Here is a 24536-nt window from a genome sequence, read left to right on the forward strand (position 1 = left end):
GGGTGGTGCCTGCTGGTGGTCGGGACCATGGCAGGGAGTGCAAATTCTGAGTCAAGATGGCCACGGACACGTCCTCACCCCTCACACAGTGGATGGCAGACACACTCTCCATCCGAGCAAAATTCTTGTTTCAAATGCTAGAAACACATGGGAGAATCTTTTCCATCCAACAGACAACTAAATCCAGCTACTAAGTACTAATAGTTGTTACTAGCAGAGACTTAATAGCTTGAGTTTCACAAAGCAACATTTTAAATCTAAGGGGAAACCCTACCCCTCCTTTGCTGGTTTTTTAAGACAGGGGTTGGCAAACTATGGTCCATGGGCCAGGTCTGGTCCACTGCCCAGTTCTGTTCGGCCCCTCAAACGAGGAACGGTCTATAGAGGAGCGTCTGCAATTGACCTGATAACAGGGAGACTAACTTTGAATCCCAATTACGTCATCCCCTAAAAAAAAGCATTCCATTCTTCTCAGTGTACCTGTTACCATTACAAAAAACTGTACTCAATTATGATGTTTTGAATTTCATCCAAAAGGTGTGGAAATTTTGTTTTCTCGTTAAATAAACACACACATAATTTCTTTGATTTTGCCTCTCGGCCAATAAAGCTTAAACAGTTGGGGATTCTCTGGCTGAAGAATGGTTAGGACTCTGCCCTCACTGCTGAGGGCCTGGGTGCAACCCAAGATCTCACAAGCCAGAAGGAAAAAGCAAGCCTAAATGTTTACTAACTTGAACCCACTGTAGAAAAAGTTCCCCAACCCCTGCTTTTGGAAGTCAAATTGAACACCAAAGCATCTAAGACATTCAATTCTAATCCTGAATAAATTATATGCTGAGGAAGAAGAGCACAGCTTCTTAAATATTAACGCACACTTCTTTTTATTATATTAAAATCAGGCAATGGTCTGACAATAAAAAGACTGCTTATGGAATACTGTTATGTTAAACTTTACTTACAGGATGTTAAACCCTTAGAACTAAGGTTTCCTCCAGAAAAAGATTAATGGAAACATCAATTGCTTTTCAGACTTGATAGTTGCTGCTTCAAAAGGTGGTTTTACACAGACACTAAAAAAAAAAAAAAACCCTTGGAGCACAATGAATTGATTTTATTTCGGTAGGCATCCACATCTCAGCATTTAGTGGTCCTGAACAGAAAAGTGGAAAAACGCAGCAATTCGCCAGGAATTTCGGGGATCTGCCGTGCACACCGAGGTCTTTCGTGATCCCTGCTGAGGGCCGGGAAAAGCAGCAGCACCAAAACCAAAGTATGCACCGGATTCAAGGCTCTTTTCGCTCCAGTTGTCAGCTTCCGAACCAGACCCGAGTGGACTCAAAGGACGGCCCAGTGAGAGCCCTGTGTAAAGCTTCTTCCATGTTAGAAAGCCAAAGCCTCTACAGGAAAAGGACAATTCATTCAGAGGGGTCGTGAGTGCTTCCAAGTGGCCTTCCTCCAAGTTTAACCACCAAGGAGGCTGCGAGCTGGCAGGCCTGAGTAACCCTGGTGACTGTTCTTTTCACCTTATCGAAACCTGAGCTAAAGAAACGCATCAGCTGATGATGACAGCAGAGGGTGGCAAGGCTGAGAACCCAGTATTCATTTCCCAGGCTGGTGGAGAGTAAAATATGGTTCCAAGACTAAATGAGGGGAGGTCAGAGACTCTTTCCAACCTTACCTGATGGCTTCTGGCCAAAGCAAGGAAGCGTCATGGGAAGTGTTGGGTGGTGGTGGTGCAGAAAGGGACTTGAGGAGGAGGAAGGAAAAAGCAGCACCCCTCGATTAAGGTGGGGGGAGAAGATACGGGGAAAGCCCTGAATTCCTCACCAAAGGCCAATTCCAGAGGGGAGCAGAGGGGTTACAATCTATGCCTCGGCCAAGGGCAGCAGTGGAGGGTGGGGGGGGGAGGAGGATTGATGGCTTGGAAGAGGGGCGTCACTTAAGACTTAGAGAGAGACCAGGGATGCGGACAGAGCAGCCCACACGCCAGCAGTGTCCCCCAGGCTGTGACCTGAAACCTTCACGCCTACTCTAATAAGCCACGCCTAGCTGGAGGGCTGTTGCAGGGAGTGGGGGGGGGAAGGCAGAGACCCCAGGCCGTGGAATCAGCAGCAAGGTGGCTGTGTGATGTGTCTTTTCACAGTTGAGTTAGACGTGCCCCACCGGTTAGGATGGGAATCAATTTAAATATCACTTTCTTGATCCCAGAAGTTCAACTATGTGGACAGTGGTTACACTTGACAGGATGATTTGTTATAGCACAACTTATATATTTCAAATGGACAAAAAATTAGTATCATTTACAGTATCTTAAGATAAACTGCCTTTGAATGGGAGCTTTCTTTCCAGTACTTTGAGGTCTACAAGACGAATCTAGAAAATTTACTACTGTGGAAAATGAAGACTGCTTAAATCGAATGGGGGCAGGGGAGGGCCTGTGGTTTTTCTTTTTCATTAATTGCTGTAACACTGTCCTTCAGGCGGCTGAGGAAGTTTCATATTTTCTTTAGCCATCATTAGGCGCCGAAGCTCTTGCAGGACAACTTTGATGCTATACGAATTCTGCCATTTTGCTAGCACTGATATAGCTCTTGGGTCCACCTATAGAAAGGCAAAGATAAAACAAATTACTGTCAGGCTCTCAAACAAAAGGAAAGCTGTGTGCTGAGCTAAGCTACAGCAGAAAAGTGAGTGAGAAGCATTTTTCAGGTGGAACACGCTGGTCACCCAGCAGGACTGACACGCGGAATGCCCACAGGGATCCCTCCCTCCCGCTGGTCTGCTTTGCCCTTGTTGGGTCCCAAACCCTTATGGCCTGGAAGGAGGGAATTAAGGGCAAGTAAAAGCCGCCTTTAAGATGAGGCACCAATGCCTGGTGAGGCTCAGCTGGCTGTGAAACGACGGCCCCGCCTGCTGGGCCAGCTGCGGCCACCGCCCAGGGCCTGTCCTGCCCACTCTGTGCCTAGGTGGCGGGCGATGCCCAGGGCCTGTCCTCCCCACTCTGTGCCCAGGTGGCGGGCGATGCCCAGGGCCTGTCCTCCCCACTCTGTGCCCAGGTGGCGGGTGATGTTCAGGGCCTGTCCTGCCCACTCTGCCCAGGTGGCGGCCACCGCCCAGGGCCGATCCTGCCCACTCTGCGCCCAGGTGGTGGCCACCGCTCAGGGCAGTAGGGAGAGTGAGGCAACAGCAGCCCGGACCCGGGCTCTGCAGACCAGAGCCTGCCTGAGCCACCCCCCTCAAGTCAGTGCAGTGCCCCCCTGGAGAAACGCCTCCAAGCAGGAACTTCTCCTGGGTTTAGGACATCAGGTGGGCCTCAGAGGCTCGAGCGCCTTTGGCGCGCAGCGCGGGGCCGTCGGCCGCCCCTGCTCTGCTTTTACAGCATTTACTGTGGTGTCACCACCAGCACCTGCTTACGGCAGATGAGACTGGTCTCCATTCATGGCAGTGAAAATAGTGGCAAAAATAAGAAAGCAAGGCCATTACAAGGAGAAAGTATTATATGTCCATGGTGCACAAATAAGGCCCGTGGGGAGAGGCGTGGCGTTGGGGCGGTCTTTTCCCTCTCTGCCTCCATTTCCTTGCCTCCACCTCTTGGGGGTGAAGCAGGAAGGCTGAAGGAGCGCTCCTCTCAAAGTGACCGGCACAGGCTGAGTGATAACAGCCCAGAGCCAACGCCATGCAAGTTGTGCTGAAACACAACTGGGAAACAGGCCCTCCCTCCAAAACAGCACGCGTGTGTCCTGCGGTACATGTCATCATCCGATAACCAAGGAACAAACGCAATCAGGCCCCAAGTGCCCCTGACATTCGAGCACAAAGAATTTGGGGGACCCCCAGGGGACAAGGAGGGGCAGCAGAAACAACTTACCACTCCATTAGAACTATTAACTCCATTCATATTAATTTTTGTTACAAATCTTACAAAGGGGGGTGCTTCTGGGTATTTAGGTCCACATTCTATTTTAAGGCTGTATATTCGGTTTTCATAAATTGTCTGGAAAAAAAATAGAAGGCATAGCCATGTCAGGCAATTACAAAGAATTAAAAAACCGCACAACTTCTGAAACCCCATTTATTCCCCATGCAGAGCTGGTGCGTCTGCTGCCACCATTCAGAGTCTACTCGCTGTTTGCTAAGTTAGTCGTAATCAGTCCCTGCACCAGCGCCTATGCATCCTGGCTTTGGGGGAATATAAAGAAGCCAGGAAATTTAAGCCAGTGTCACTGGTCTTAGGGTGGCATCATTAGGCCCAATCAGATGGACTTGGCTTTTCTGTTCATTTGTCTACACTCTGGAAAATGACGTGTAAGAGGCATCCTTCATTCTGGGAAGTCACACCGATGTCTACTCATGCTGGGATCATCAGCCAAGGCACTAAATACCATCATGTACAGAGTAAAGAACAAGCAACTCCAGAGAACTTTGAACTCAAGCAAAAGGTCAGGGTGGGCACAGACACAAGGGTTGCCTTCCAGTCCTCACCACCGGGGCCGTCCTCTGGGAAGGGATCTCAGCCACGGGCACTCTGTCCCTGCTGCCTTTAGGACCACCCGGCATCGAGGAGGTGTGTGGGGGGAGGGGGCCGAGGACGCCAGACCTGCCCAAGAGAAATGGTCCTTCTCCGAGCGCCAACCGAGCCTCCGCTGAGAAACACCGAGTCCCACCTCATGCTCGGGGATGGCTCCCTTGTCACTTCTGCCCAGTGAGCAGTGGAGTGCGCCGCCTTCTCCAGGCGGTTCCTTCTGCCTAGAGTGCTGAGCCCCCACTCGGACCACCTCATAGCCTTCGAGACCCAGTTCAAGCAGCATGTAAAACAGAAGGCTGTGCACGGTTTTCTCATGTGAAGCTGCGTTATCATCATCTGCGTGTCTGAAGACCACACCAAAGCGCAGCTGACACCTCCCGGTCAGACTGGCCCCCTTGCAGGGAGACCGGCCTCCTCCGGGGCCCTCACCCGTGCCCTGTGCCCTCTGCACCCCGTGCTGCACAAGAAACGCCCGCTGTGTGAACAGTGACATCTAGCGGCCTTTGGGGGGAGCACGTTAAGAAGGATGATTAAAAGGCTTGAAAACATTCAGTCTGAAATAGTGGCCCGTCCCTAGCTTAAAAACTGGAACATATATTTTAAGATCCAGAAGGCATAACATTCCCATACCACATCCACTTCACAGGGACCCCAAGCTGTAACAAAAGCTCAACTCAGGATTTCCCCCCACCTGCCTTCTTCCCTGGTAAGCAGGAGCACCATCCGGCAGTTAGAGCAAACTGGCAGCCAGCCATGACTCCCTTTTCCCTCACTCCTTATCCCAGGCATCAGAAGGGGTGCACACTCACCCAACCTTCCTCTCCTATCACGCCTCCTCCAGATGACCCCAGGCCTCTGCCTTCGCGCGCCCCTAGCACCTGCTCCCCAGCCAGCCCTGGAAACTGTGCCTGTGGCCTCACCCCTCCAGTGGCCTCCTGGAGACCTGAGAAAGGGGGGCCCGGTTCCTGGACTGGACCCCGCGCGGCCCTGCCCTCCTCTCCGTTGCTTCTCTTTCCTCATCCCGCCCCTCCGGCCTCCTCGTCACTCTTCAGACACACTGGGCTCTCTCCTTGGGGCGCTCATACCAGCTGCCCCTCTGGGCCTCGCAGCTCAGCTCCCATGCATGTTCCCCTCAGAGTTCTCGAGACCCCTCACTCGAAGACTGATGCCCAGTCACCCGCCAGACACCCCTCACTAATCTCAGAACAAGGCGGGCAGGGGCCTCAACCGAACTGGTACTCATCTGTTTATTGAATGAATGAACATTGCAACTTTTCTGTAAATCTGGAAGTGCTACACAATGAATGTTTGCTTATTTATCTATTTATATTACAAGACAGTTGATAGTATTAGTTCCTGGCATACAACAGTGACTCAGTATTTTTGTAGATGATACTCCATTTAAAGTTATTATAAACTACTGGCTACATCCCCTGCGCTAATCAATATATTCTTGTAGCTATTTATTTTCATTCATGGTAGTGTCCCTCTCAATCCCCCATCCCTCTTTGCCCCTCCTCCCTTCTCTCTCCCTACTGGTAACACCAGTCTGTTCTCTGTATCTGTCTATTTCTGTTCTACATTCATTTATTTTTTAGATTCCAGGTAAAAGTGGTAACATACAGTATTTGCCTCTAACTTATTTCACTAAGCATAACCCCCTCCGGGTCCATCCACATAGTTTGAAATGGCAAAACTTCAATCTTTTAAAAGTGTTTTTAAGACATATGAGACATGAGAAAGTGAAAAAGGTATTGGCTGCAAAAATATGCAAAGCACAGCACAAAATCTCAATTAGCATAAAGACGACGACGTCAGGTGCACTGGTCAACCACCGCTCAGCTCAAATGCTGGTTACATGGCAGGTGCACTCAGCGTACAAGGGGCACGTGCTGTCAGAATAAAGGCTGGGCCTCTCAACGGGAGATGGGGTGCAGCCCGAGAGGACCCCCATGACGGAGGCCACAGACAGGCAGCAATGTACAGGAGGCGTGGGAGAGACATGTCAAACCACTGTGCACGGTCAATCTGGGGATGATTAACCCCAGATTTCTGCTAGGGGATTTGAAAATCAGGGAAAAGCTTGGGAAAAAAGACACCACACTAGGTATTTTAACAAAGAATTTAATATAGGAAATCGGTTAAACCTGTATTACTGGACTGAAAAAAGCTTTGAAAGAGGAACCTCAACAAACACAGAGGTAATGGCTGCAGGGAGCAGATACTGCCTTTGGGCTAGTTCAGGGCTATTGCCTTTTGCCCCCTGAAGGCTGGGGGACAAAGGAAGAAAGCTGTAGCTGGTCAGATTCAGAGGCTCGGAGGAAGAGGGTTCCAGGGTTGAACCCAGGTCTCTCAGGAGGGGCTGCTGTGAGGCTGATGCTGGGGGTGCCCCCAAAAGTTGGAGGAACCCCCAAAAGCTGGAGGCCGGGACCCACTGCTGATGCCAGGATGAAGGGTAATCACCAGAGTGGCGCAGACAGAGAGGCAAGCAGGAAGGAACAAGGCTTCCTCTCTGCCTTTCAGGCTCTCTGCTGCGTCCTCCCCTGGCGCCTGACAGGAAGCCAGCTGACAGAGGAAACATGTAGCTCACAGATGCCAGCGCCAGGATCCAGAGCTGAGCAGGGAAGGTGGGCTTGGAGCTCACTACCCAGCAGCTGCCTGGCCCGCTCCGGACCAGGCAAGACAGACTTCCTCTGCACAAAAACTCTGTTCCCGTCAGTCAGGGCATCTACATGAGCCACAGGCCCTCTGACGGCAGTGCTGATTGTCCGTTTCTTGACTTCAGTCACAGTGCCACCTGAATACTGGACAGCTGGAGACTTAAGTTGCTGAGCTGACTGCACAATGGCAATGAAAAATAAAAAGGCAAAAGGAGGCCCTCTTTCCTTCCCCTTTGCTTTCTGTTCCCATCAGGGTCACTCTGGCCCAAAGCCCCGTCTTGGCAGTGAGAGCTGTCTCTGGGCTAAGCCCCTGGCCTTTCGGGGCTCCTCCAACCAGCCCTGTGGATCCCACAGGGACCAACAGCAGAGGGTGCCTGTCCTCCAAGTGATAGGTTTCAGTGGTCCTAGCGTCCCCCGACTCAGCCTTCCAGACCCAGGCCGTAGTTGTTTTTTAGTGTTCTCTCTGTTCCCCTGCTGCTGCTGCTAAGTCGCCTCAGTCATGTCCGACCCTGCGTGACCCCACAGACGGCGGCCCACCAGGTTCCCTGTCCCTGGGATTCTCCAGGCAAGAACACTGGAGTGGGTTGTCATTTCCTTCTCCAATGCATGAAAGTGAAAAGTGAAAGTGAAGTCGCTCAGTGGTGTCTGACTCCTAGCGACCCCATGGACTGCAGCCTACCAGGCTCCTCCACCCATGGATTTTCCAGGCAAGAATACTGGAGTGGGCTGCCATTGCCTTCTCCGTGTGTTCCCCTAGTAGGTTTTTTTCAGCTCAACACCTATTTGATCAACTTTCTATATTATATTATCTCTGTTGAAATAATATTTAGTACGGTTTCTCTTTTCCTGACTGACACAAAGAATTAAATGGTACAAAGTGAACTGCTTAATCTGTATTGTTTGAAAAACTTTATGAGAATACATTCACATATCAGACATGTAACCGAAAGCTTTTAAGAAGGAGACAGGTATACTGATATGGAAAGATGTCTGTTAAGGGTAAAAAAGAAAAAAAAAGCTGCAAAACATTAAGCACAGCAAGGTCTCATTTTTATTAAAATGGTTATGTCTTTAGGTTTGTGTACCCACAGTAAATGCCAGGAGAAACACCACACGCCACGTGGCCAGCGTTTATCCTGTGGAGCGCGTAATGAAGCGGGGAATGGATCACTCCACACACTCCTGTAATTCTGTTTGTCCCTAAGTGTGCACAGAATACTTTTAGATAAGTATGTGCATAAACACACAGCTAGGCTCTCACCCAGCCATAAAAGCATCATCATGGAGAACTCCAGAGGTGTAACAGTGCTGCTCAACCAGGGTGACCCCCGCCCCTGTCCCACTCCCAAAGTGGTGGGAAGCAGGCTGCACCTGGAGACGTTTATGACTGTTACAACCCCGGGGATGCTGCTAAACACCTGTCTAGTGACAGGACAGCTCCAAAACTAAGAGCCACCCAGCCCAATATATCAGTAGCGCCAAGGCTGAGAAACTCTGCTCTATAACCCGGCTACCATTACCACCCTATGGTCAAAGTACAAATCCTCTATATGGAATGCCGTGAACAGACATGTTTGCCGAATTTTGCAAGGGGCACTTGGACAGGAAGCTTTGCTTTTAGGTTTGGAAGATTTGCTTTACAAAAAGAAAAAATATATATACATATCTATTTTCAAATAGCTAACATACTCATATGATTAAAGCACACTCAAAGAGTACAAAAAGGTATTAGGAATAAGTCTCCCTGCCCGCAGCCCTAGCGAGTGATTCCTTTTGAAGAACACAACCACCGACATCAGCTTCTTCTATGTTTTCCGAAGTGTTCTCAGCGCACCGAAGCACAAGCGTGTCCTCCTCCTCGTCCGCCCTCATCCAGCCTGACCCCGAGTGACAGCAGGTTCTGCATACTGCTTTGTACCTTTTTCCCACTTAAGTATCATGGAGATCACTCCATTTCCACACACATAAATCTGTCTCATTCCTTTGAAAAGCTAAACAGTACATTCTATGGTCTACTGAAAGACACTGAGGTGGTTTCCAGTAGTTTGCTAGTACTGAAAATAATGCATGAGGTAATTTTGTACATACAGGATTTGGAGCAACACATTCAAGAGGAGAGGGGCAGATTCCTAGTAGAACTGCTGCATCATTTGGCACACGCTTTTTAAATACTGGTGGAGGATTCTGTTGAGTAACACAGCAAAAATATAACAGGGAGAGGAGCTCCTCAGGCTCTATTTAGAAGCTTTAATAATGAGGCTGGCTCTTCAGTTGCACAGCATATACCTTGTATGTTAACCACAAAATAGACTGGTCACAGGAAGCACCTAGAAGCACCTAGTTTCTTTTATGTCTTTGCTTTTAACCTTAGGGAACAGAAACTGTAAGAGTAAAAAGGCCCGATAATAAGAACTGGTAAAGACGGAGAGAAAGGCACACCCCATGCACTGCTGGCAGGAGTGTAAAATGGTGCAGCTACTCTGGGAAACAGTTTGGCAGTTGCTTGAAATGCTAAACAAAGTTGTCATATGATCTAACAATTCCACTCCTATGTATATACTTAAGAGAAGTGAAAACATCTGTCCCCATAAAAGCCTATACACAAATATTCATAGCAGTATTATTCATAATATGAAAAAGTGAAAAAAATTCAAATGTCCATCAATTAATGGATAAAGAAAACTTGGTATATCCATTAAAAAAGAATATTATTCAGCCATAAAAAGGAAAAAACTACTGGTAAGTGGTATAACATGGATGAACCTTGAAAACACCATGATAAGTAAAAGCCAGTCATTAAGGCCACATATTGATCCCAATCACATGAAACGTCAGAATCGGCAAACTCACAGACAGAAAATCAGATTGTCAATGGGAGTGCCTGCCGATGGGCATGGCATTTCTCTCTTGGGTAATGAACATGCCCTCAAGTTAACGACAGCTGCACAATGCTGAATATGATTTAAAAAACCTACTGAACTGAACACTTTAAAAGTATGCTCTATGGAAGCGAATTCGCCATTGTGAATTATATCTCAATTAAAAACAAAAAAAGATGTAAAGGATATATGGGAAGTACCTTGCAGACTGCAGCTACTCACTAACAGCTTCCTTTGGAAAGGTCAATTGAAATTCAGGGTAATCTACAGTGTCTTGGATGGAATAGGATATCTTTAACAGAGCTGAGTGTTCATTTTATCTGTTCATGTGTTCGTGTAAGTATATAACTCAGTGGTACCACTGAGTGTATTCACTCAACACACTCAATTGGGGAATAATTTAGTGTATTCATTGTGGCACACTGGTTCATCCTTACTATGTTAAAGTCTGAAAATCGGTCTGTTGATTAACAAATCTATTGAACAACTACCTCATTCTGAGTCATTTCTAGGTGTTCTGGAGAGTAAAGAGGAGGGAAGAATAGTTTTCATCTTCAAAAAACCTAAACCATTCTTAAGAAGAGATGAAATGCAGTGAAGGAAACCATCACTATACAAAGGGCTTGCAGAGACAGCAAGAGATGATCTGTGTGAAGACAAAAAAGCCTTCTGCATCAGGTTTTCCCTAGTACTTAGGAGATTCAGAAAATCCTGATTTTCACAGATTAAAAAAAAAAGATCAAAAAAAGAGTAAAAGCAGACTGCACATTTTTCAACCACCCCCACCCCCCATAAACAAAACTACAGGGTCAAAAAAATGACTCAGAAAAGTAAGTGGCAAAGCCAGTCATTCACCCTGAGCATCTATGACAATCTAAGATGAACAACAGGTTGTCCTGCACTGAGCGGGCCCCACACTCTTTCCTTCTCAGCCAGGGCCACATGCACCTGTCTTTCTACCTCCCAGAACTAGTGCAGAGCCTTGCACAAGATGAACAGAATGACTGACTATCCTCAAGCACAAGCAGACACAGGAAAGGGCCTGCTACGCTTAAAATCTCCTACAGCTCGTCTGAAACGAGTGTCACATTACTGGAATCTATCTCTTCCCTCCCACATCAAATTATTACTTAACACTAGATACCTTTATAATGGGAACAGCTGAAAACTCAAAATGTAAATAGGAAGGAAACAATATAGGCTAGTAGTTAGGAATACAAGCTCTGGGTGAGACCCGGTTTGGGAATTATCAGCTAAGTAACTGTGCAGACTTCTCCAAGTTGGCTTCTGTACAGTGGAATGCAACTACCCAACAAGAGCGTCCCAACAGCGGGCTCTTGGGAGAATTAAATGATGTTTCTGGGGAGTTGACTACATGCCATAAAAAAAGGTTAGCTGGCATTACGAAGACTGGGAACTCTTGCTAATTACGCAGCTTAAGAGAGGTCACATTCCTCATCCCCACTGTCTCTGTCTTCTTTGCAAAGGTCTCTGGGCTAAACAGTGCCTGGAACAGACCAGAGCAGACCACGCAGGCAATGACCCTTTGCTGAGTGGCCCAACGAACCAGGACACAGACACATGACAGGACTGGGACACGATGAATAAAACCCACAACCCAGAAGGCTTTCCACAGCCCATCTAGACCGTGCCTTCAGGAATGCCGGCTCTATCTGGAGCCTTGTTATTTGTAAGGCCAAGAATCTGTTCTAAACTACATCTAAAGGTACAATTACCTCAAACCTCACTGTCTACATTGTCATGTAAATCACACTATGAGTCTGAACAGGTTTTTGCTTACCATTTAGAGAGATTAAACAGCATCAGAGGAGGTTCAAATATATAAACTGAAACTGGTCAAAAAAGAATAGCCACATTTCAGAAAATACACCATTGGTGAGCTTTTCCCGTGACAAGGCTAACAGTTTTTAAAAGGAGGCACAGTGAATGTAAGACATTGACATTTATAGCCGTAGCTCGACGCTTACTCTTGGAGGCCCAATTATCATCCCTGTCCATCTTGTAAGTGTCATGTCTTCGTCATCTTCTAGACCCCAGCTAACTGTGCCATCTCCTACTCCTTTCTGGCCTTCTTCGAGTTCTTCCAACAGTCGGAAATTTCGAGGGACTTTTACTCCTAAAATAAATGGAAAGAGATTCAAGATACTAGCAACTCCAGGGGAACTTGCAAGCCTAGAGCTGGTCGCTCATCATCACTACCTGACGATAAAGATGCTCTCACATGCAGAACCTGTGGGAGCCGGCGCGCCTCGAGCTTGCCTCAAGCTTGCCGCTTACGGAGCTCTCGGTGCTGACGAGCACAAGAAGCGGGCACGGGGTTCCTTACCGGTGCAGTGACGACTAAACCATGGCTCGGTGACAGAACCTACAAAGTGCCCCGCCCCCGCCCCTGGAACGCTGACAGACTTCACTAAGGCTTTACGAGTCCAAATGTTCATTTGGGCCCCCGAGTTTGACATGAAAACCATAAATAAAGTGTTGATACAAGCGCCTTGGAAGAACAGAGGCTATTTCTTTTGTTTTACTCTTGTTCTACATCTCTAAGGGTGTGCTCCTTTGCTGGAATAACTCTTAAAACTACCCTAGAGGGAACAGTTGCCCTACTCCGAGCACGTAACAACAGTGTCCCCTTCATCAACGCAAGAGTCAAGTGAAGGCAACGGATGAAAATTTTCAAATATTTAAGTCACAGTTTCTCTCTCGTGAAAAAGCTAAAGGAGGGTAGCCAGTTCTCTGCTTTACCTGTTTCTAGAATCCCCCAAGCCTGGCAAGCAGCTCAGGGAAGCAGGCACACAAGCACCTGTCCAGGTTCACACCACTGGGCCCAAGTTCAGGCTGAGGCGCGTACTGCTGCGGGGTGTCTTCCAGAACAGAGCCTAGGTACTGGTGCCAGATGGGGGTGCTCCTCTCCCAACCAGGCCTGCCCACCTGCCTCCCACCTCCCCTGGCACTCAGACTATTTCCTCAGGGAAAAACTCGGGATCCAGGCAAGTTACTAGCTTTCTTTACTGAGCCCCCAAGGCCAGACTCTCAGAGCCAAGCAGCACTTCACGGATGATTGTGAAGAAAGACCCACTTGGAAGGACTCAAAGCTGTGGGAGGTGTTTCCAGTATATTTTAGTATTTTCCAAAGTGCAGAACCCGCTACTATTAATTCGACTGGAATAAATATCTGAGGACATCAGATACTTTTCCAGGCACCAGGAAATAAGCTGTGAACAACACAAAAATGCCTGCCCTCACGGAGCTTACATTCTAGAAGGAAATACATGCAAATTATTAATATGACAGATGGTGGTGTTCTGGAGCAGAGAGTACTGATGGGAGAAGTTACAATTTTAAATAGGGAGTAGGATTTATTGATAGCTGAAAGGAGAGTCTTCCAGGCAGGGGCAAAGGTCCTGAAGCACAACCTTGCCCAGAGTGTCAAAGAACAGCAAAGATACCAATTTAGCTAAAACCAAGTCAGTGAGATGGAAGATTAGTAGGAAATCAGGGGCTCCAACTGTGAAAAAAAACACTGGAGTTGTGAGCAGAGGAATGACAGGATCCAACCTGTTTTTAACAGGACCCCTCTGGCTGCTGTATGAAGAACACAGTGAAGGGAGCTAGGGCAGGAACAGGAGGCTCTGGCAATCATTCCAGCAGAAGCTCGCAGGGGATGGCAGTGAAGGTGGTGAGAAGCTTTGCTATTTCAGAGGGCTGAGTGGTGAGACGTGCTGTCAGGCTGCCTACGAAGTGCGACAGAAAGAAGAGTCTATGGCCCCCCAGCTTTTTGAAGATGGTACATGAGTGAACACTTCACTCTACAGTCATGCGTTTATTTTTGAGAATAGCCTATTTAGGGCATGTAACATTATACTAATTTTTCACTTATGACAATGATACAATTTTCCTTTTAAGAATAAATATAAGCAAAAGAGTCAGCTGACTGAAGAAAAATATTAAACAGCACAGATGGTACTTGAAACTTAACAGAAAAGTCCTGAAAGCATTCTTGAATGGTCCATTTGGAAAACACTAGCATTTTTCACCCACAGACTAGCCAACTGGATTATTCAGCTACAGTGAATAATTAAGTCTCCTCCAGCACACACAAAACTAAGGGAGGTTTTTGATATTATAAGCAAGAAGCCAGACAATAGAATGCCTCTTGTTTAGAAAGAGTGAAATCGTTAACAATCCTAACTAATTTGGCTCAGGGAGAAAACTCACTGCGCATTGCCACCGCTATTACACTGGCTGGTATATAACCCTCTCCAATAAAAATGAATATTCCAACAGCGCGGAGTTGCACTGACAGGGAGACTGATGAATATCTGAGGTAGCTGTTCACGGATGGGGTGATGGGCTGACTTGTGTCCCGTCAAATTCATACACTGAGCCCCAGCTCCTGGCATCTCAGAATGTGCCCATGTCTGCAAACAGCCTTCCAGAAGGTGATTAAGCGGAAATGAGGCCACGAGGGTGGGCCCTGCTTCAGTCTGCCTGGTGTCCTTCTGAGAAGAGGAAGCCCAGGTGCCCAACAGGCATGCACACCTGTATGGGGTAAAGACCACACGAGGACCCAGTGAGAAAGCGACCACCTGGAAGCCAAGGAAGTCAAACCTGCTGACACCCTGATCTTGGACTTCCAGCCTCCAGAATTCTGAATTTCCATTATTTTAGCAACCCAGTCTGTGGCACTCTGTTCTGGCAGCCCTCGCAAACTAACACAGATGCTAAGTGACATCTTAAGAAATTTGGAAAGGAAACTAAGATAGTGACAGTGGTTATCTCTGGGTGCAAGAATTATGGGTGACTCCAACCCCCTTTCTATATTTTATGATTAAAAAACCCCCAAACCACAACTGTGGTATTTGATCAAGAAAACACTTAGGAACCATGTCAACCAAAGCACACTTGCGATCTGCTTTGCTCACACGCCTCCCCCAGGTGAGTCACATGGGTCACGCTCCCTCACCTTCTCCAAGCCTTTAGTTACCGGGCACCTGACTGAAGTGAGGACTGAGGATTTGCTGAGAGGGGGAGTCTCACCTAATGGTATTCCCTAAGAGACTAACTCTAAGCGGACTGTGTTTCTTAGTGTTACCAAAACCTGTTCAAGTACAATGATCAACAGCAAAGTCCAGTAGTTCCCATGGCTAAGCCCTTCATCACTGAATGAAGTTATACATGTGATCTGTATTTCAACTTACTCTCTTTGGCAAGATAAAAAATGGGCGGTTTTTTTGGGGGGGGTGAGGGGGGGGAGCTGCGCCAGTTTGCAGGACCTTAGAGATTGGAGCCAAGGAAGGTCCCAGAAAGCACCAGGTCTTAACCACTGGAGCGGGAAGAAATTCCAGAAAAACTGTGCTATTTTTTGGTGTCAGATCTTTAAAGTCAGGTTGGATTAATTACTTTAGGTGTAACTGTTCCTCCTATAAACTTTAGCAAAGAATATCCTTATGGCTGTAAATGTTCCCTCTTCATCTAACAACCAGGTCTAATTAGGAAATCCTTTTTGTAAAACAAATTTTTTTGCTACACCACTAGGCATGTGGGATCCTAGTTCCCAACCAGGGACTGAACCCGAGCCCCCTGCGGGGGAAGCAGAGTCTTAACTGCTGGACCACCAAGGAGGGCCCCCTGATTAGGAAATCTTCATCCAAATATCACAAGCTCGTTGCTATTAGTTTCAAAGCAGGTAGTGAATTCAAGTTATATCTTTCTGATGCTTCATTTTTTTTTTTTTACTGGTGAAGTAGGGAAAAATATTATATCAGTAAAGAATCTTGTACTTCCAAGTACTTCCACTGGAGTAGACATTCAATTACTTAAAGCGTGCAAAGTCCACATACACAACTGAACAACAACAAAAAATGAGGCAGTTAAATTTATTTTAGGTTAGCATTTGGAACAGTAACTGAGCACCACAGAGGACAAAGTCAGCTTTTGTTACTTCCAGACTGACATTATAGGATGATTCAGTTTGAGTCAATTATGAAACAGGCATTAAAACAGCTTAATAAATGACAAACTTTGGATTGGCCAGTATCTACTAGGCAGTCTAGAAATAGTGCAAGCAGGAGTTGGAATATACATATAAATATCAGAATAACTGTAATATATACTGATTAATTACAGTAAGCATTTAGTCTATTTGAATTGCAGTTCTCAACTTTTTTGGTCTCAAGACCCTTTTATACTCTTAAAAATTACTGAAGATTTCAAAGAGCCTTTGTTTATGTGGGTTCTAGCTACTGTTACTTATCAAATTAGAGAATTAAAACTGAGAAATTGTAAAAATATTTAACTCACGTAATAACTAACCACAACAAACCACTATGTGTTAAGATAAACAACGGACAACTATATTTTCCAAAGAGTAAAAATAAATTGGTTAGAAGAGTGGTATGGCTTTGCAAATTTCTTTAAAATGTCTGGCTCAAAACAACAGGAGTGTGGAGAACTGGAGAACTCATGTCCCGTCTGAAGCGCACAGCCACTCCTTTGCTCTGGCCAAGCGTCTGTGGTTCACATTCTGTTTATGAGCTGCCATTCTGCAACATCTGAGGTCACCTAATTGTTCTCAAAAATCCCTTTGAGCCTTAACACCCAAGGTTTACCTCTGAGGATATTTTAACCCTCTAAGGGTAAGAATATGTAAAGACTGATAAAGGATGTATCTGGCATCGGGCAGTTATGTACTCAGTTAACCTTTATTTAGCTAAATCTTGAAGAATTTAAGTCCACAAAGTGGACAGCTTTTTAAGAGGGCTGTTACTTTTTAATCTTCCTTAAGCCATAAATGTATTTTCAAAACCTGATTAAAAGCCTGGGGAAGAACAGCCAGCAGCAATCAGGAACTGAAAACACACACAAAGTGTGCAGAGATTCATGCAGCTGCTTCTCATCTAAAGAGAAGCGGCTGACGAGTGCCTGGTTAGCTGATATACTGAACTCCCTAAGGCGGGAGAAGGGGATGACACAAGATGAGGTGGCTGGATGGCATCACTGACTCAATGGACGTGAGTCTGAGTGAACTCTGGGAGCTGGTGATGGACAGGGAGGCCTGGCGTGCTGCAGTTCATGGGGTCGCAAAGAGTTGGACACGAGTGAGCGACTGAACTGAACTGATCTAGTAAAGAACCGTCTAGGGTTCCATGTTCCATGTGTCTAAAACTGAGCTCACTCCACGTTCACAAGCAAAATCCTCACATTTAGGACAGCAATTTTGAAAGTTGGCGAGGCTTTTTAACTGTTTCTCAACACTCCCCTACCCATAAACTGGTCAGTAATATATCACACTTTTCAGTACAATGATAACCAAACACTCACCCTATGCTAGACCTTACAAGGGCTATGAATGAAAGACAAAACAGGGGCCTCCCAATCAGAGCATGAAGTCTCACTATGGACACAAGACACACAGACATGAAGTCCAATAAAACAAAGCTATTAAAACATACAAGAGAAATATAATCACAAGACAACGTTTCTTTAACCTTTGAGAAGGTCACAGACCCCTCGGAATATGACGAAACCTAAAGAGGTGGGGCTGTGTTTCTAAGAGGGACTAGCCTTTATCCTGAAGGTAATTAGTGGGGAGCTGCAACAGGCTCTGAGCAGGGCAAGAGAGAAGGCAAATCTCCCCGGTAATGTTCAGGATGTGCTGAAGGATTAGAGGCCAGGTTAGGGACGTGTTACCCTGAACATCTCAGGATACAAAGGCAGAAGCATCTGCTTGGAGCAAATATTGGGACAACAGAACAGGTCATCAAACGACTTACAGGCTGAGGTAGGTGGGATGTTAAGAGATTTAAGGTAGCACATATTAATTTGTATGACTGTGGTGGTGGTTCTCATTTTTATAAAGAGATATTAAAACACTGGCCTTTACATGGTAGGCTTTAGATGAATATTTGTTGACAATTAAAAAAAAACTGAGTGAAAAATAAAAAGGTATGTACAGTCCATTTTATAAAAGATAAACACAAAGTCAACCCATGCATCCCTACATGTCTCCCCGACCCAGGGGTCGAGCCCATGTCTCCTGCGTCTCCTGCAGTGAAGGCGGGTTCTTTTCCTCGGGCCATCGGGGAAGCCCCTTACACGTGTATACTCACATAAATTATCTTTCGATGCCATGGAAGTGAAAAAAATGAAAGTGTTAGTCGCTCAGTCTTGTCCGACTCTTTGTGAACCCATGGACTAGCCTGCCAAGCTCCTCTGTCTGTGGAATTCTCCAGGCAAGCATACTGGAGTAAGTTGCCACTTCCTACTCCACGGGATCTTCCCGCCCCAGGGATCGAGCCTGGGTCTCCGGCAATGGGGGCAGGTTCTTTAGCCCCTGAGCCACCGGGGAAGCCGTGGAAGCAGAATCACAAGCGGAAGGGTGTCTGGTGACCACTCTATTCTGAAAAGGCTGCTCAGAGTCATGGCGAAGTGGCCTCCCACAAGCAAGAATCAGAACCTAACTTCAGAGAAAACTCTACAATCTCTCAGCAGAGGACTAAGAGCACGGACCTAGGCTCAGGTCCACACTCTGTCACTTACTAGCAATCTAGTTGAGGGACCGTGCAAGTTACCTTGAACCTCAGCACAACAGGGGTGCCGATACTCCTTGCTTCTGCGGGAGGTGAGGAACAATCAATGCGCTGAAACCTATAAAGCACTTGGTGTTATACCAGGCGCAGAGCCTGAGTCCCCTCCGCCGGCACACCATTACAGTGTAAAAACCCTCACTTGATCCCATATCCCCTTCTAGCTACTAGCGCATTGTTTTGCTTGTTTTTAGCAAAAAAACCTCAAGAAGGCTGTCTTGACTCCTTGTCTGCAGTTTTTCACCTGACCTGCACCTACTCCACTTAAGGTTCTCTAGCGAGTCACTCACCCAAACTGCTCCCCGGGGCGCAAGGCCCCTAGCCAAGCCCTGTGACGGACGCTCAGTCCCCACCTCCCGATCTGGAGCGCTGGCAGCGCCCCCCGCTGGTCCTGTGACTCCTCCCTAAGCCTCGGGCTCTCTGCAACCTCACGCACTGAGGAGCCTCATCACCCTGACCTCCTGCCACTGGCTGCCCGGCCTCAGTGCACAGCTCACTGACCGCTGTTTTTCTGTCTACTTGACTCCCCAAGTGATCTTACCCAGATCAAGGATGCTAATAACTCTCCAATAAGAGGTGGCAAGAATACACAGAAGAACTGTACAAAAAAGATCTTCACAACCCAGATAATCACGATGGTGTGATCACTCACCTAGAGCCAGACATCCTGGAATGTGAGGTCAAGTGGGCCTTAGGTAGCATCACTACAAAGAAAGCTAGTGGAGGTGACAGAATTCCAGCTGAGCTATTTCAAATCCTGAAAGATGACGCTGTGAAAGTGCTGCACTCAATGTGCCAGCAAATATGGAAAACTCAGCAGTGGCCACAGGACTAGGTCAGTTTTCATTCCAGTCCTAAAGAAAGGCAATGCCAAAGAATGTTCGAACTACCGCACAATTGCACTCATCTCACAAGCTAGTAAAAGTAATGCTCAAAATTCTCCCAGCCAGGCTTCAGCAATACGTGAACTGTGAACTTCCAGATGTTCAAGCTGGTTTTAGAGAAGGCAGAGGAACCAGAGATCAAACTGCCAACATCCGCTGGATCATGGACAAAGCAAGAGAGTTCCAGAAAAACATCTATTTCTGCTTTATTGACTATGCCAAAGCCTTTGACTGTGAGGATTACAATAAACTGTGGAAAATTCTGAACGAGATGGGCATACCAGACCACCTGAGCTGCCTCTTGAGAAACCCGTATGCAGGTCAGGGAGCAACAGTTAGAACTGGACATGGAACAACAGACTGGTTCCAAATAGGAAAAGGAGTGCATCAAGGCTGTATATTGTCACCCTGCTTATTTAACTTATATGCAGAGTACATCATGAGAAACGCTGGGCTGGAGGAAGCACAAGCTGGAATCAAGATTGCTGGGAGAAATATCAATAACCTCAGATATGCAGAAGACACCACCCTTACAGCAGAAAGTGAAGAAGAACTAAAGAGCCTCTTGATGAAAGTGAAAGAGGAGAGTGAAAAAGTTGGCCTAAAGCTCAACATTCAGAAAACTAAGATAATGGCATCCGGTCCCATCACTTCATGGCAAATAGATGAGGAAACGGGAAACAGTGGAAACAGTGCGAAATCACTGCAGATGGTGATTGCAGCCATGAAGTTAAAAGACGCTTACTCCTTGGAAGCAAAGTTATGACCAAGCTAGACAGCGTATCAAAAGGCAGAGGAGACATTACTTTGCCAACAAAAGTTCGTCTAGTTAAGGCTATGGTTTTTCCAGTAGTCACGTATGGATGTGAGAGTTGGACTATAAAGAAAGCTGAGCGCCGAAGAATTGATGCTTTTGAACTGTGGTGTTGGAGAGGACTCTTGAGAGTCCCTTGGACTGCAAGGAGATCCAACCAGTCGATCCTAAAGGAGATCAGTCCTAGGTGTTCACTGGAAGGACTGATGTTGAAACTGAAACTCCAATCCTTTGGCCACCTGATGCGAAGAGCTGATTCATTGGAAAAGACCCTAATGCTGGGAAAGACTGAGGGCAGGAGGAGAAGGGGATGACAGAGGATGAGATGGTTGGATGGCATCGCTGACTCAATGGACAGGGGTTTGGATGATCTCCGGGAGTTGGTGATGGACAGGGACACCTGGCATGCTGCGGTTGATGGGGTCACAAAGAGTCGGACACGACTGAGCGACTGAACTGAATTTATATTTCGAATTAACTGCCGGCTAGCCATCTCCATTTAGATGCCTAACAGGCCTCTCCAACTTGATTCCAAACAAAACTCCCTTGCACTCCCCCAAAAACAAAAACTACCCACCCCTCGATCTCAGTGTATGGCACAGATTTCCCAGACTAGAGACCCTGGAGTTACGGTAAGAAATCTTTCCCTTATAACCCCATATTTGACCCATTTCCAAATATATCCCCAGCATGACCCGTCTTCACCATCCGGACCGCAAGCACCGCAGCACACGCCGCCGCAGCCGGTTTCTGTCTACTGGCCATTCTCTACAGCGAGCTCTTTAAAGGTAACTCAGACGCCACGGCTCCCCTCTCACCACCCTCCTCCCCTCTCACCACCCTCCGCCGGCTGCCCCTTCCAACTAGCCCCAAATTCCTGAGCTCACCCACAGAGCCCCGCTGACTTCCCTAATACCATTTCCTGCCTCCCTCCCCTTGCTCCTTGCCCTCCTCCAGCCACACCAGCCTCCCTGAGCTTTCTGAACAGGCCATCTGATGTTGCTTTGCACTTGACGCTCGCTCACCCCAGAATTCTCTGCCCCAGAGCTGGGCATGGTGGCGGGCTCCCTTTTTCTTCATCTAAAGTCTACCTTCCCATTCCCTTATCATGCTTCATTTTTCTTCACAACATCATTACCACTCGACATTTAAATGTACAGTATTCATTTCCACGTCATTAGTTGTTTACTGTCTGTCTCTCCCATCTGAACATAAATTCCCTGAGAGTAAAACTTCTGTTTTGTTCCCTACTGAATTTCCAATACGCCAGAGTGCTCTGCCAAAGCATGTACTCAAATGCCTGCTGAATGACTGAATGGGTAGCTGGGTGTTAGCTACGGATGTTGTTTGAGAATGAATAATGCTCATGTCACAAAATTCTAACTCTGGTTTATTTTTGAAAACATGGCAGGGAAATATTCACAGCACTATTAAAAGGGAATCTAATATTATAAAGATTATCCAAGGGACTAATATGGATTTTAAATCACCCAGGAAAGTTATACGTTAAATTTTGAATGTGAGGATATGAAGAAGAAACACCAATCTTCAGCGAGGAGCTGGGCAGTCTGTAGCGGGCCTCTGAGAGCCGCCGGCCCCCTACCCCATGGTCCTTCACACAATGACTGTGCTGCACCTCTCCTTTTTCTTTAAATTTCATCTTCTTTCCTTTTCATTGTCTGACTCACTCTCGCAGCTTCTCAAGCTAAGAGCCGTGACTCACTCCACTCCCTCTCCCCAGGATCCGGTGTGCTCCCTGGTATGCACTGGTGCTCAATTAATGCTTCCTGACTCAAGAAAAGGCAGCACCTCTTCCTCTCCTATCATAGCCTCTAATATGGTCTGCTGTGGCCAAAACACTGAATACTGATACTATGTAAGTGAGATACCAAAGGTTCTTTATTTTGAGGTAATTAAAATTCGGTAAGTAGTTTTATTTGTTAATGAAGTGTGATCAAGACTTTTAGAGAACCCCCCTTTTTTTTTTAAAAAGAGGGAAAACTGTTTCTCTCCCCAGACCACACAAGTTAAGGATTCTTTACAAATTGAACTTTGCTTCATTAAATATATATGAAAGCATGTTACTGATATTTCAAACCATTTAGAAACTGCTTACAAAGTTAATACACCAATATTTTCTACAAAACAAGAGCATTTAGCTCTGAATGGCCTGACCACACCCTTCTTCTAGAACCTCAGGGGCAACTCCAGGGATAAAAATCCAAATACTTGTCAGAGATCCTACAGACCCTGTGAGTGTATCAGTCACAGGGGGACTTCATCCCATCCCAATGAGAGAGAATAGGTTCAAAATCACGATACATTACTTTAAACAAAAGACTTCAGTGAATACATTAAAAATTAAATCCATATATGTCAAAACCCAGAAGTATTAACAGGTTAGAAAAACTCAGGAACACTAACATATTTTCTTCCTCTGGCACTCAATCTACTGAATTAACCTAAATTTTAAGATTCCTAAAATTTCTAAAATCTCCTAAAATTTCACCTAAAAGGCAGCTGAAAAAACAGCTTCAAGAGACAATACCTTTACAAGAGTATGTAAAAATGGACTGTTGTTAATCTTAATAAACTGTAACTATTCAAAGGTTAACTATGAAAATGTTAAGATAACTTTATCAAGGTGCTAAAATAACACAGCAATCCAAGATTTATAAAAAGAAAACATTTGTTACTGTTACTTCAGAATTCTTCTTTCCAGAAGGATTTTTCCTGGATCTGTGTCAGTATTAACAGTCAGCCAGTTATTCTCTTGGCTAAATATAAACTGAAAAGTCAGCAGCTGCAGGATATCACGAAGAAAAGATGACAACCAGGTTAGAAAAGCATGAATAATTGATAGGGTTTTACATCATGTCCTAGTAAAACATTTAATGCAGTAACGTGAAACACAGTAACATATTAAAATATTTGTGGTACAAAAAGAATTTTGAAGCCCTTTAAAACAAGTGGCAGGTATCTCAGCAGGTCAACCCTGGAAAACCCTGGCCTGGCTTGGGTCTTGATTTAAAATGGCAGCGCCTCACAGGTCTCTCTGGAAAGAAAGCCACCAGCTGAAACTGACTTTGGTGCCCATTCAGGGAAGACAGTGAACTGAGCTAGGAGTTTGGTGGTGCTACCATCTGGGAAAATAAGGATACCTGGAAGGTGAAGCACCTGGATTAAATGCTCCTGACATAAAGTGAGGGGGCAGGTAACTTTTATTTCTGAGCAACCAGCATGTGAAGTCTGGGTGCCTACTTAGGACCTGTCCCGAGGAGGATGTTTCTTCTCTCCTTCTCTATAGCAATGATTCTCCCAAGTATGGTCCCCAGACCCGCAGCCTTCACATCACCTGCGAACCCACTAGAAGTGTGAATTCTAAGGCCAGACACCAGAACACTACGCTACAGCACGGAATTATCCGATCAAAAACTGAGGGTAGAGCCCAGCAACCTAACAAGCCCTCCAGGTGATTCTAAAATGTTCCAGTTTGAGAACCGAAGAAGGCGATGGCACCCCACTCCAGTACTCTTGCTTGGAAAATCCCAGGGATGGAGGAGCCTGGTGGGCTGCGGTCCATGGGGTCGCTAGGAGTCGGACACGACTGAGCGACTTCACTTTCACTTTTCACTTTCATGCACTGGAGAAGGACATGGCAACCCACTCCAGTGTTCTTGCCTGGAGAATCCCAGGGACAGGGGAGCCTGGTGGGCTGCCGTCTATGGGGTCACAGAGTCGGACACGACTGAAGCCACTTAGCAGCATCTAGGGGAAGAAACATCCCCCCTTTTATCATCCTTTAGAGTCCAGGCGATGTGACAACAAATAGCTGGTGACAAAATGCAAGGCCCCATGTCTCTCTGCTGGGGTGATGAAGGCCAGAAACTGCATTTCCTCTGAAAGGGGTGGAGACAAAGAATAAGGTGGTAAGTGTCTCAGGACACTAGGGAAGGAGAGGACAGAGCTAATGCTATTCTAAAGTCCCTCTGTAAGTACCAACTCATCAGGGCAAGAGCTTTCCTTTTTGAAAGGTTGAACAGGCATTTTCGCTTCTGTCCTTCCGGATTAGTTCATTGTGACACTCAGTGTCTGTTGAGCACCTGCTATTTGCTAGGGACCACACGAGTGCTAGCGACACAGCAAAGAGCAAGGCAGAATCCTG

At 46.4% G+C, this 24536-nt stretch overlaps 1 protein-coding gene across 2 annotated transcripts in view; it reads right to left on the bottom strand.

Moving 5' to 3' along the window:
• Positions 1–925: 925 nt before the first annotated feature.
• Positions 926–24536, bottom strand: part of UBE2V1 (ubiquitin conjugating enzyme E2 V1) — a 29015-nt gene continuing 5404 nt past the window's right edge. The window contains exons 2-4 of one of the 2 annotated variants that reach the window (XM_068986705.1): positions 12056–12204; positions 3872–3997; positions 926–2604 (exon numbers count right to left, since the gene is read on the bottom strand). In XM_068986705.1, coding sequence (XP_068842806.1) covers positions 2458–2604; positions 3872–3997; positions 12056–12204 — 422 coding nt within the window. In that variant the 3' untranslated portion in view covers positions 926–2457. Of the gene's footprint in view, positions 2605–3871; positions 3998–11868; positions 11968–12055; positions 12205–24536 lie in introns of those variants that run through there. The other variant, XM_068986706.1, reaches the window with a different exon arrangement.

This window comes from Capricornis sumatraensis, chromosome 15 (assembly GCF_032405125.1).
Source record: "Capricornis sumatraensis isolate serow.1 chromosome 15, serow.2, whole genome shotgun sequence".
Taxonomy (NCBI): Eukaryota; Metazoa; Chordata; class Mammalia; order Artiodactyla; family Bovidae; genus Capricornis; species Capricornis sumatraensis.